The 14,489-nt window shown below is 46.0% G+C and overlaps 1 protein-coding gene across 1 annotated transcript; it reads right to left on the bottom strand.

The window, feature by feature from the left end:
- Positions 1-2,442: 2,442 nt before the first annotated feature.
- On the bottom strand, positions 2,443-4,899 carry LOC122389602. Its single transcript, XM_043381775.1, has one exon. It carries the CDS (start codon positions 4,897-4,899, stop codon positions 2,443-2,445), a length of 2,457 nt encoding a protein of 818 aa, XP_043237710.1.
- Between the last annotated feature and the right edge of the window lie 9,590 nt (positions 4,900-14,489).

Below are 14,489 nucleotides of genomic sequence, written 5' to 3'. Positions count from 1 at the left end.
CATGGGTATAAGCCGGTAGCATGCAGATCAAAAGGTCGGTGTCGGGTCCTGGTCAGGTTTCAGCATGGTCAAGTACCCACCGAAATAGGCCACCCAGCTAAGCAAGCTTGTTGCTGGGCGAGCCTAACTCGGCAGGCGGGGTAGATGAGGGGCAAGTTATTCTAATATTGCTTTCTCTATCGGAGATAGAGACCACTACGGTATCTAAAACTTCTAGGACTTCCTCTTGCGGCAGGCGCAAAAAAAATCCACAAACGCACATACACAACATAAACGGCACATGACACATTGATACAATACAATGTGTCGGCAAACACAGCACCTCGACGCCCGCCGCGCAAGGTCGCAGGGCCATGGGCCAGGGCAAAAAAAAAACACAAACACACATACACAACATAGACGGCACATGACACATTGATATAATACAAAGAAAGTGATACACATATAATCAAAACGGCAAACGACACTACCATAGGTACATAAATAATCAGTGGGCATTACCAAAATATTCCATTTTGGTATGACTGTAAAAACGGAACACTGAAATGCACCACCTCTCTCTCTCCTCAACTGATTTAACAAGACACTACTGAAAAAAAACAGGACAGAAAAAATAGAAATAATAGAAATGGAACGCAGACTAGCCCCACGTCCCCGGCGGCAGGCGCCGAGGGCCGGCTATCCGACCCCGACGGACCTATGCGGCAAACACAGCACCTCGACGCCCGCCGCGCAAGGTCGCAGGGCCATGAGGGTCTTCCTACCAGGATATCAGTAAGAATCTAAGGTAAGGTTAGGTGCATATGAATATCAGTACGAGTCTAAAAGAGAAACTCTTATTATATTTTTTAGCTGTCTTTTGGATGCCGGAATTGTCTGTATGTTCGGAAACATAGGACTGATTATTTGGTTCCAGAGCCTGGGACCAGCCCATCGTATGGTGTGTGTACGGTATAGTTTTTCAGTGAACATTTCATTGAAATGATGAGCTGAGCGCGTGACTCGGTCTGGTTCAGCTAAGGTAAAAAATTTATCTAGGGATGTGGGCAAAGTTTCATTTAGCTTACGATGCAGTAAAAGTAATGATTGCTGTTTACCGATGTCGGTAAGACGAAGCAGCTTCAGCTTTTTAAAAATAGGGGCAGTGTGAGCAAGCCTCTCACTACCATCAATAAACCTAATGACTCGTTTTTGTAGGGTTTGTAGTTTGGTGATGCTAGTACTGCAAGTATTACTATAGATCATGCAACAATAGTTCACATACGGTAAGAAAAGGGCATTGTATAGCAGCAGCAACTGTTTACTGGTAACAAAATACCGGACTCTGCTTTTAAGTCCGACATTTCGGCTAAGTATCTTGGTGAGGTGAGCAATGTACGATTTCCATCGCATGTCGTCATCTATATACATACTAGAGATGTCAATCGGATACCAACTTTTTGGTATACCGATACCAAACCGATACCAACTTGGTATTTGGTATTTCAATCGTAATGTGTTCGGTATTTTGTTGGTATCATAAACCCTCACTAATGTATAAGAGGCTAAGAAATCGGTAAAAAGTTGGTATTTCACTCATTTTCCCAAATTGGTTTGGTTTCGGTATTTTCCCGTGGTTTTGGTTGGTATTTGGTTTGGTATCGGTATTCCGATTTTCCGTAATTGACATCACTAATACATACCTAGGTATTTTTCACTGTTTTAACAAACTTGATGTTGTTACCAGTAAGGGAGACGGTTATTGTTATTTTATTGCGCGAGTTATTGTAAAGCTGACAAAATGTTTTGTCTGTATCGATTGAAAGTTGGTTTGCTGCAAACCAATCTGAAATTCTCATAGATATAAAGACTAGATAGGACAGCCCTGTGTAAAACCCGCTCGCTAGATACGTAAAGCGGCCCGGCGGCCAACCACAGTCGACATCATAGACTCGCTAATGCCTTCCCATGTTAAAACGAGCATTTTTGACGGACTCGTACGAGTTGTTGAATGCGAGTTAGATGTCATAAAGGGTCTCAAATGAAAGATTGGACCGTCTTCTTATTAGCATCCAGGGTTTTAAGTGGCTGACATGCCCTTGACAGCTTGCAGGACCCCTCCTAAGAGGACACTGCAGTGTCGGCTTGTAATGTTATTGTGGTGGATTGAAACACAATGAATAAAAAATGTTTGGTATTCAGAGCAAAACACAAACTTTCAAACCAAGAACTAAACCAAATTCCAAGCCATATCTAGCGCTGGAGACTCTCAAGACCAACAAACCAGCCGACCCAAACTTTCAGTCGGCACACATTTTCCTACATCGTGCGCGCGCGGTTCATAATGAGCCACCGCCGCACTTTTAGCAGTTGACAATAAATTATTTACTTATATAACATTACTTACAACATTTTCCTGCTAGCACACCTCACCCTGTCTTTCAAGACACATCAAATCATATATCACACCTGTGATTCACGAGCGGCACGACTTCGGAGCCTCTCTGATCGCCGCAAAACGGTCTCGGGGCGGTCTCGACCTGTGACCGGGGCGGTCTCGGACTGTGGCGTCACTTCTGGTTGTCTGACGGGGAGGGACACCAGCATGGGTCCTTTCTCACTTGAGTCACTGTCATCCTCAGCTTCATGGTCCTGTTGGAGCCGATGTCGCAGCTCTCGGACGTGGCGGGGCACTCCGTTCACCTCCACGGCCTGTTCCGAGAGCGTGCGTGTCACCACGCCCTGCTCATACTGTGTGTGACAGCGCGCGCCGGGTGGCCTCACCCAGACAGCATCTCCGGGCTCGTACGCTTCTTTTGGCGGGCGGTACCCGCCAGCCGGTTCCTGCTGCGCTGAAGGGTCGGAGTGTGGCAGACTCGTCCTCCAGTTGTAGCGATACAGCTGGTTCGCTGGCGTCGAGTTGTCTGTCTTGTTGTCTTTCGGGGTCATGTTGTAAATGTACACAGCTTCTGAGATATCACATCCCTTCCTTGCTGCTATGGTCTTGACGGTGCGGTGGACGCGTTCGGTGACACCGTTTCCGGACGGGACGTAGGCACAGCGGAACGTCAGTCGCACGCCCCACTCTGCAGCAAATGCACCAAAACGCCTGCTTCGAAACACTGGGTCGTTATCCAGTAAGATTTCATCCGGCGCTCCTCTCTCCAACAGGATGGAGCGTAGCTCGGCCACCAGAACTGAACTTGTTTTCAGTCTCAGTGGACGCCAAATGGTGAATCGACTTGGGCCGCAGTCGATGATGGTGAGGTATAATCTGCCGCGGTACTCTGTGACGTCGATCCCAAGTCTTGTCCAGACCTGCTTGACACTGAGTTCGCCTTTCTTCCACTTGACAGGGGCAGGATCGATCGACTGGCAGACTTGACAGCTCGTCACCACGTTCCTGACACAGGTCTTTGTGACCGTGGGCATGACACGTTTAGCGAAGAAGTGCGTTCTTCTGATTCCGGGATGGCCGGCATCAGCATGAATCTGAGCGACGCGGTCCTGTTCACACTGCACGGCTGTTGCCACGGCTGCGACACCAGTCACACCGAGCTCGTTCGCAGAGATACCGTCCTCTTCCCGCTGTACAGCAGCTTCAGCGATCTGACAGGAATCACTCCTCGCTGTCGTTCCAATCGCGGCACACAGGGCTCTGTGCTTGTCATTCCCTGCTTCTGGATCTCTGGTTTCAGTGGCGCCTCGCGGAGTACCTGGCGCTTTGGTCTTCACTTCTGGACTCAGCCATTTGCGTGGCACCCTTGTGAGATTGTCGGAACGATTGGCAGCAGAGGTCACACTTCGCACAGACATGTCCAGTCTGTACTCCTCACCCAGCATCTGCAGAGTTGAGAGACGTCTTCGGATGAGCATTTCAGACGCGGCTTTCGTCTTTAGCCTCATCTTTCCGCTCAGTGAGTTTGATATCCAGTGATATACGGTGCGGGAGTCTGTCATTAGGACAACCTTCTTGGCTCCCCATGATATCGCCAGATTTACTCCTTTGATAGCTGCGTCCAGTTCTGCGACGTTTATGTGCGTCCCATCGTCTTTCCTCAGCCAGCAGCCGTCCTCTATCAGTTCGCCGTCTGCTTCCAGTGCTACCCCGAGGGCCAACGAGCTTGCATCAGTCCAGACTGTGACATCTCTTCCAGACACGTCCCATCTGCCCTTCGCTGGGTCATCTGCTGCCACCTTCTCCAACAGGTCCTGAACCATGATCTTCACCTCACTGTCTTCGATGGGATCGTCCCACCTCTCGGATAGCGCGCTCGCGCGTCGTTTCAGGTACGAGGTAGCTGGTCGGAGCCAGCCACATACGGGCAGATTCCCTGTGAGACGTCCGCAGAATGAAAATATCTTTCGCTTTGTCAGTGGCAGCTCGATCCCCGTGACTTCATTATCTTGTCTCCATCTGAGTCCGTCTGTTCCCGCTGATACTCTCAGCCCCAGAGCTCTGCCTCCGTCCTTGAGTTTTACTGCCGGTTTGCACTCCAGACCGAAGCGCTTCAGGTGCTCGGCCACCTTCTCAGCCGGCAGCACGGCCTCGTCAACCAGCACGTCGTCAATGTACGTCGACACTGCCCGCTGCACGTCCGAGTCCTGGCTGACGACCAGATCCAGCACGGATTTCATGACGCAGGGCGATACGCTGAGGCCAAAGCCCATCCTCGTCAGACAGTATCGCACGCCACCGACGATAACCGTTTGGTACGGCCACATCTCCTTTTCCACGTGAATTTGCAGATAGGCCTTGTTGAGGTCCAAAAGCGCCACGTCTCTCCCCAGCTTGCGCCACTCTCTCAACTTTTCATTGCACACGTCCGCATCTGCCGTGAAAGTGTCCACGTGGGTGTTCATTTCTCGAAAGTCCATCACCGGTCTGACTTTCTGTTTGTTCAGTTGCACGACAGCCATCATGGGGATCAATCCCTTTGGCGGACCCAGCTCACTTTCATCGTACGGTAGAAGCCATCCATTTTTTATCCAAAGGGCCACTTCCTGTTCGTATGCCGCCTTGGCTTCAGCTGAGATGCGATACTGAGCCACACAGTTTTGTAGCACTCCAGGTGCTTTGCCATCAGACCACTTCCAGGACACGATCCAACATCTTTGGCGCTCATCAAACCAAGCCCGGAAATCAGCTTTCTCCACGGACAGCTGTGGCTTCACATCTACGCCAGTCGTCGAGTCAGGAGCCTCTTCACTGAGTTCAGTGCGCGGCCTTTTCTCGCTGCGACAGAGTTCTTCAGTCGGAGACTGGGCCGAGGCGCCTTGGCGTGACCTTGCAGCCGCACCCGATGTCGACACACTCTGTTCTCGGAGTCCAGCGCAGGTGTTCTTCTCGCTACAGAAGAGTACCTCGGTTGGAGACCGGACGGAAACACCACCAAGCGCCTGCACACCGTCCATTCCAAGCACCATGTGGAATCCCAGAGGCCTGTCTTCCGCTACCAGTGCGCTTATTGTCACAACCTTCAGCACCGGAATGAGCACACTGACGTCCGCGACTCCGATGCACAACAGATTGTGGCCGCTTGCAGTGGCAACGTTCACAAGTTGCCGTTCCCATGATTGGCAGACAGACAGATGAATGATACTGCGGGTGCATCCTGTGTCAATAAGAACATTGCACTGTTTTCCGCAAACTTCCAGTGATCGCACTGGCAGCGCGCCCATCCACTTCAATTCCGAGCAGAGGCCGGCGCTGAGTCCTCTCCTCGCAGCTCGTTTCCCGAGCGAGGCTGGCTCGGGCACTCAGCGGCGATATGACCCCATCCGGAGCATCGGTAGCACTGGATACTCTGTCTTCCGCGGCCCGTGTTCCTTGAAGACACGGTTGACCTGTTATTCTGAGAGCGGTTGGACACCACCCTACTCGAGGGGTTGAGACCTCGCATCGCAGAGACGCCCTGCGAACGGGGAGTCTGTCCGAGGAAAGCAGATGCGCTTGGTACTGTCTGCTCTTCACAGAGAATTGCTCTCGCGCGTGCCACTATCTCTGTCAATGACAGCGATTCCATGCGAGCGCCGGCGCGCATGATCTGCCTTACCGCATCCGGTAAGCCCGCCATAAGAGCACACGCTAGCCCTTCTTCACTGAGACCTCCGAACAGTGTTGACAGCTGCTTGAGTTCTGCTAGATACACATCTACCGACTCTCCATCTCTCAACTTTCTGTCAACGAACTTCTCGTATGCCATGAATTTGTCCGCTGCGAACGCACGCTTCAGCACAGTTTTCACCTTTGTCACGTCCTTCCTTTCTTCTACAGAGAGCTGCTGGTATACTGCAGACGCACCACCTTTCAGTCTCAGAGGGATGACAATCAGTTCCTCAGCCGGCGGGGTCTGTAGATTACAGACCATCTCGACTTTGGTCAGCCAATCTACGACATCACCTGACCCGTCAAATTCCGGTATTAACCTGATGTCGAAGCTAGGTGAAGCCATTCTTGCTCACTGTGCTGTTCGCTTGATATTTGAATTAAATGATAAATTACGAATAAGGCCGAAATAGCTTGTGGTGGATTGAAACACAATGAATAAAAAATGTTTGGTATTCAGAGCAAAACACAAACTTTCAAACCAAGAACTAAACCAAATTCCAAGCCATATCTAGCGCTGGAGACTCTCAAGACCAACAAACCAGCCGACCCAAACTTTCAGTCGGCACACATTTTCCTACATCGTGCGCGCGCGGTTCATAATGAGCCACCGCCGCACTTTTAGCAGTTGACAATAAATTATTTACTTATATAACATTACTTACAACATTTTCCTGCTAGCACAGTTATGGCAATGGGGAAAATGATATTTTAGGTGGGTCAGTGGGGATTTTCGCATGGAAGTGAGAAGAACGAACAAACAATTGATATCGTGAACTGAGATGACCTCTGTGACCTGACATGACCAATCGTGACCTGAGGCGACATCTGTGACCTTGCGTGGCCCATCGTGACCTGACCCGACCTATCGTAACCTAAGGGGTCCCAGTAACCTGTCATGACCAATGATGACCTGAAGTGACCTGACCTGACCTACTGTGACCTGAGGGGTTCATAGTGACCTGCCCTGACCCTTCGTGACCTGGCATGACCTAATTTGCCCTTTTCAGCTTCTAGACGTCCAATCGACTCGGGAAAAACACCAATCGTTTTCAAATTTTATCATCATTTCCATGCGCAGCGATAGCAAGCAAAGTCACTAGTGGATACTACTTTGATACTACGGCATAAGGCATTTCACATCAAACGTCTCCCGTTCAGTCTCGTCCTCCTGCTGCCACCCCCTCCATCGACCACACCAGCTACCGTGTCTCACAGCCTCGAGCATAGTCGACCACACTGACTCTCGCTACAATCGCTACAATCATTCAGAAAGGGGATAAGTATACACAAATAACCCGCTCGATTTTCACCGTCTTATAACGAACCAGCCTTGCGTCAAATGATTTTACGGAGGTTTACATAAAATGCCTACATTAACATTTTTGGCCTTAAAAGCATTGTGTAGGTCTGTAGTAGACATAACGTCCGCGTCTCGCAGCACCCAGTCGGCTCGACTCAGTCCCAGCAACCGACAGACCACCACGTACCGTCCGGCAATCGTCCCTGCAGGCCAGCTTTCCCAACCAATGGCCACAGCTGAGCTAACCAAATATTTATGCAGTGCCAAACAACAGACGACGAACCCCAACAATGCAGCACACGCAGCTGGCCCTGTTAATCATGTGCACAGTGGCGAATCGCCGCTACCTAGCTATACCCTCACGGCTCACAATGAACGATGCGGAATCCGAGGCAAGCAGCGAGATAAAATACACCATCAAATACACTGACCGAGATATCTAGAAATGCACCGTATAACAATTCACTTTTAACATACAGCGTTGTGTGAAACAAAGTTCTTCTCTGCTATAAGCATGTGCTTTCACACAGACGCCATCAGACATTGCAGCCATCACCACACTAGGCGCCGCGGCGGCCTTTAGCCGACAACCGAGGCCGACTTAGACTGTCACTCGTCAACCAACAGCGCCAACAGAGCTGCAGTTGCTGCTGCAGCCCAGTCTTATCGTTCCAGAAGCCAGATGCTTTCAACCAAGTGGTAGCAGACCCATTGCTGTTGCAGAGCTCTGCTGGCTGTGTCAGCTTTGCTGTGTGTCTGACCAGGGTAGAACAGCCTCTTCCTCGCCACTCCTTACTTTCCTGATGATCCTTAGGAAAACTGAAAGATAAGACAAAACAGAGATATTTAACTTTTTTGAACAGATAATGTCTGTGCAGTGTGCATGGAATGGACAGATGACACATTAAGCAGTCATTTAACCCTCGCCCGTATTGGTGTTTTTCCAGCCGCGAACGTATAAGGGGGGGGGGGGGTCCGTTGGACCCCCCTTGCCATTTCGCCCCTGATCGAGCTAGAGCTTCGCGGTAAAAACGAGCGTGTTGCCCGTGACGAGAGGAAGCCGATGATACCTAATTTTAAGGTCCTAGGTCATTGGTTGACCTTGCAGGTCAGGTCAATGACCCAAAAGTCGGGAAAATCGGGACCTGTTAGAAGGTCGTAAAGTGTGGCTGTTATGGGGTTTTTCGGGGCGCTGATCACGAATATCATGTTAGTTTTGATCACAGATAATGTCTTTATGCATTTAGTCCAGGTCGGGTCAGGTCAGGTCAGGTCAACCAGTAGGGGTCCTGCCGGGTATTCCTAGTAGGTGTCAACCACCTCTGACAGCTTCGTAGCATGTTACGAAGGCACCAAAACTACTTCGTAAATGTTCATATGGTTGCTAAATTCGAATTCAGCTCCAAAAACTGGCCTAGAAACATGTAAAACTTGAAAAAGTGAACCGAGGTCACCAAAGGTCAATGACCTGACCTGAACTTCAGGTGACCTTAACACCCACCCTAATGCATGGGGGCAACATCATATCACATGTTTGAACGCTTGAAACCACGAAAAGACAGCAAACGCGCGGCTAATGCGAGCCGACATACGCCGAATCGCGATTCTGGCCAAACATGGTCTCGAAAAGTAGGTCACAGGTCAAAGGTCATTGGGGTCAGGGTCATGAAATTTTCAGGGTAGGTGTAAAATTGATTAACGCGAGGGTACTGAAAGTTTCGTCGCGATCGGCCGCTTTTTACGCGAGTTATTCGCGAAAAACCATGGGGGGGGGGGGTCCGTTCGACCCCCCCTATACGGGCGAGGGTTAAGCTGCAGTACTGCATGAATCTGAGGTAAAAATGTCCTTTTGTGATAAAAATGAATTTAATATGAGCCAAACTGACAAGACAAACAAGTATGTTTTCACATCTAACACAGTTACAACATCAAATTTGACATTAGGTAGCTGGAAGTGTACAATAATTATTTCTATAAAAAAAATAAATGTGGGTAATGTCTAGTTTATTTAGTGGCAATTCGCAACAGCTGCTTGCATTCACTGTTCAATTCAGACATTCCTTTTGATTTATCATTAGCATGTGAATAATAAACTCATGCTGCCTGAACAGCACATACCTGCATGGGGCCAAGGCAGTATATACCCATGGGGCAATACTGGGCTGCTCGACACTTGACAGCTATGCCTGGAAGTGGAATCCAAAAAATACAACTTCTTGTTTGCATCTTCTGGGATCCACTGGTGAGCTAAGCTTCAGAACTGAAAAAGAGAAAGACATAAATTGAGTTACAACTCATTCATGAAAAGCCCAAGATCTCACTTTCATATTGCAATAATTTTCATTACAGGTGGTAGGTCAAGGTAGGGATTGGTTTGAATGAATTGCACCAAGTCCAAGTCCAGAATTCAGGGACAAAATGAAATACATATGGTAATATTCATATTTTTTACTTTAAAAAACTGGAGGCATTTCAAATAAAGATACAAAATGATTATTTCTTGAATAAATTAACCACAGCTTAAAAGGTGTTGCTATTGAGCGCCAAACACCATCAACGACTGCCATGCGAGGGGCAGTCGCAGACATAACAAAAGTAGGTTTAAGCACTTAAGAGCAGTTCAAGTATAAAGCGTGCTCTTTTTAATTTTATTTACTTGGTATTTCATCAAACTTTCTAGCCATGGGTGCATATAAAGCCAGAAATATAACTGCTTGAGACTGAGCTGAGAGCAAGTCGTTCAGACAATAAGCATGACACAAAATAATTTAATAAATGAATAAAATGACTATTTTTGAAGTAAACTAGAATGTAGAGAACACAAAGGTTGAGTTTCTGTCAGTACATGATACTAATAACATGCCCATCGATAGCACAACTGTTACAAGTCACGTCTGCGTGGAGTTCCTCATATTTAACCTCCAGAATATCATAGAAAACAGTCAATCACTCACCCAAAATGTGTTTCAACGTTTTCTCTGATGAATTTTGTTCATGGGACTCTATCCAAATTCCAAAATCACCCTGCACCCCTTTAATTTCATGTAATAGAGCACGAAAGCACCCAACTACACGATTCCGCCATAGGGTCCCATGTAAACAACCACAGTCCTTGACTGTGGTTCAATGGCGGCGCAGTTCACGTATGCCGCAGAGGCAGCTGTCCCTTCTAGTCTTTATTTCTATGGAAATTCTAGGCACAATGTTATTTATCAGTGACTGCAGTTGTCGCTCATCTTTCCCTTCAACGAAAATTGCTGTGTCATCTGCATACAAATACGCATTAAAATTGGGAGATATTGAAGGGAAGTCATTAATGTAAATAAGAAAGAGGAGTGGTCCTAAAATCGATCCCTGTGGCACACCGATATCGATGGGAATGAGGCTAGATCGTGAGTGATCTATCTCGACACACTGTGTACGGTCCTGTAAATATGATTTAATCATCATATGAGCCTGCCCACGAATGCCATACCTATATAGCTTTTGTAGTAAAATATTCACATTCACAGTATCGAAAGCTTTGCGGAGGTCTAGGTAAATGCCACATACAACTTTGCCTGCTTCAAATGCTTCAGTGATCTTATCTTGCATCAAAAGGATGGGCATATATGTGCTCATGTCTTTCCTAAACCCAAATTGATAGCTACTTATAATTTCGTTACTATCGAAATAGTACTCTAATCTATTAAATATTATTTTTTCTAGTATTTTAGACAAAAAAGGCAAGATACTGATAGGTCGGTAGTTTGAGAACCTGTCTTTACTACCTGTTTTATAAATTGGCTTGATAACTGCTCTTTTCAGGGCGGATGGAAACATACCTTGGCGTAAGCAAAGGTTAAAAAAGAAGACAGCTGCCTTAATATTGCACGGAATGTCGATTTGAAAATACGAACATTGATACCATCAATTCCACCGCCAACATTATTTGTGTTAGTAATAATGTTTTCCAGTTCAATCTCGTTTATGTCTTCAAAGTGTGAAAACGTATTTCCTATTTCATTAGGAATGTTAGCAATGGGGTCAATGTCGCTTGGGGGTATGTTATCTTTAAGTTTAATACCGACGTTAGCAAAATACGTGTTGAAAGATTCGGCAATGTTCTCAGCACCAGTCACCACATCCTCATTAGTTTTAAAAGTATATGGAAGCCTGTGCTGTGGTACATTTCCTTTAGTCATTTCATTTAAAATTTGCCATGTTTCTCTCGGACCAGAATCCTTCAGAGCATTCTGGTAAGACGTTTTCTTAGCGTTCCGAAGAACCTGTGTGAAAATATTTTTATATCGTTTATACTGGTTTACATTATAAGCAGTAGGCGTTTTCTTTTTTAGGCGGAACAGATCATTTTTCCTGTTGATAGATGCCAATATAGCAGGTGTAATCCAAGGCTTAATCGGAGTTTTTTTTCCTCGATGGTATGTAGGTATCACTGTACCTAGATATTCCTGAGGTATAAGAGTCAATGATCAGTTTACACGCATCCTCGGCATTTGTCAATTGACAAATATCAGTCAGTTCGTTTTGCAAATATGATTGCAAGTCTGGTACTTTGCTGTAGTTAAAAGAGGTTACAGTCTGTCTCATACGAATATGAGAGTCGTTCGCCTGAAAAGCACAGTCGATGAAAACTGGAAAATGGTCAGATATATCATCAAGAATGATACCCGAGTTATTTATGATCGATAAATTATTACAAAAGAAGTTGTCCAGGAGAGAGGCACTATCACCCTCACCCAGCCTTGTAGTCCTTGAAACACAGGGAAGGAAGCCATACGATAAAAACATGTTAGTAAAATGTTCAACATTTGAATCCGAAGACGCTTGAAACATGTCAAAGTTAAAATCCCCAGCAATTAAGACATTTGATGACGTATGACTGAGCTGCTCAAGCACAGCAGCCATTTGATCCACAAACTGTGAACCTCGTGTGTTTGGGGGTCTATACACTACACCAATAATGAGTTTCAATGAGTGATGAGTACACTCAACAAATATATGTTCAGCATCATCTACATTACTCAATGTAAGGACAGAAGTTGAGTTAATGCATTCATTGCATACATATAGTGCCACTCCACCACCCATTCTATCCTTGCGACTGCTAAATACTGACGTATATCCTTCGATATGTCTGAACTGTTCGGTGCTCGGGTCCAGCCACGACTCTGAAACGCATATCATGCTACAGTGCTTACCAGTCGTATAGAGAAATGTTTGAAATTGTTCAAACTTCTCATTTGTTAATATGGATCTAGCATTTATATGCAAGATAAGATTCTCGTTGTCATTGTTATGTAGAAAAGATCCTGGCCTTGAACAAGAGTAATACTTACAATAGGGTTGGGACCTATCTGCATGCTCTGTATGTTTTGGTAAAATAAGAAAGCTCAGAATTTTTAATGATTTAATTTAAAATCAATTTGTTAAAAAAATGCCTAGTTAGCTCAAAAATTAAATAATTGTGACTGAAAACAACTTGCTTCTGATTGGTCGGGCTAATCATGACGTCACATGTAGGTATATAGCTGTCTGTATATTTGGCGCAGTTGAGGCATACATTTTCTATGTATTTCCCTATGGTAAATCGGAGTGATTGGTCGTTTATTCAGTGTCTCTTTATTTTGCGCTGGTATTGCGTGGCTAAGAAGTTTTATCAAGAATGACATATACTAAAATGTTCCTTTAATAGTGGAGCTTCAATATCTGTGAGTTTTAATGGCAATTGAAAACTGATTCCGCTGTTATTTTATCTGGAAATTACTCATTTTTTAGGTCAATATTCAAAATATTTTACTGGAACAAGTTGACCTTTGCTCTTGATTTTTGCACTCAAATCGCGTGCGAGTCAACTATATTGGGACTTGCAAAGAATCTTGTTAAAAGATAAGCAAGTAATAGCCTTTGGCTCATTGTATAATAGACAGAAGAAATGGAAAAGAATATCTTTATTATTATTATCTTTATTATCCATTATTATCTTTTAATAATAATGGGGCTCATTTTCAAAGAAACCCTCAACATCATTCAAAAAGAATCTTTTTGATTAATTAACTGTGTTGTTATGGCACTGTTTGCAAAGCATGGATAATGAAACTGTGCTACATAGCAATGCCTCAAGCAATAAGCAGGAGGGACAGAATTCAGAGTCCAATCGAGAAGAATCGGTGCAAATGCTACGAGGACTAGGCAGCTCTGATACGATGGCTAGTCGTCTCACTCCATTAGACCAGCTGATTCCTGACAGCACCGACTCGGATACAAAGATGGAGCTCATCTTCCAAGCCAGAAACCAGTTCTTTGATGGAAGATGTGATGCTGCCTCTGTCTGCTTTGTTGGCCACTTTGGACGGGGCCGAGCTCCGCTCCTTGCGTGAGCGGCTATTCGCCTGTCATCCAGAAATAGTTCCTTCGTCTGCTGGCCGTTCCCTGATCATGTGCAATACGGGGAGCTGTAATAAGGGAAGCAACTTTCCATATGAAAAGAGTGTAGGTGCACCCCCATCCACTAGAAATGCACCCCCATCAAGTCAAAGTGCACCCCCATAGGCTAAGCGGCGCCCCACACGCCGCCCAACACCGATTAGCTCTAAGCAGATGGCGAGGGTGATTTCCCGGCTACATTCCATCTCGGTGTCGTGATGCTTGCGGGCTTGGGAAGCGTCCAGTCGTATGTAGGGTAGTGTAGGGGTACGGTTGACTTCAATAAGGCCCTTACATTTGGAAGGTTTGAACAACCCGCAATCAGCACAACATACCACAAGTTAAATAAAAAACTACCAAACTCCGCCCAACTAATATTAATAAACATAGGTACAAGTTTTTAGAGCCAAACATATCATGGCCTAAATAAAAATATATCTCAAATCATAACCGTTATCGCGGGTGATGGCGCCATGATTTGCTATTATCCAAAACGGATGCAAAATAAACATGTTTGTATGTTATATGTATGTATGTTTGTTTTAAAAACGTTGCAGCGGCGCTGGGGACTGCAGTCTTAGATCTGGGTATGTTTGACATCTGCAACTCTTGATATACACATTAAAGGGACCATCCCACCTTAACATTAGTTTTGAGTTGAGATAGCCAAGC

The sequence above is a fragment of the Amphibalanus amphitrite genome, unplaced genomic scaffold (assembly GCF_019059575.1).
Source record: "Amphibalanus amphitrite isolate SeventyFive unplaced genomic scaffold, NRLGWU_Aamphi_draft 000364F_arrow, whole genome shotgun sequence".
NCBI classification, from domain to species: Eukaryota; Metazoa; Arthropoda; class Thecostraca; order Balanomorpha; family Balanidae; genus Amphibalanus; species Amphibalanus amphitrite.
The sequence above is the reverse complement of the archived record's forward strand: the minus strand, read 5'-3'. Positions and strand labels throughout refer to the sequence as shown.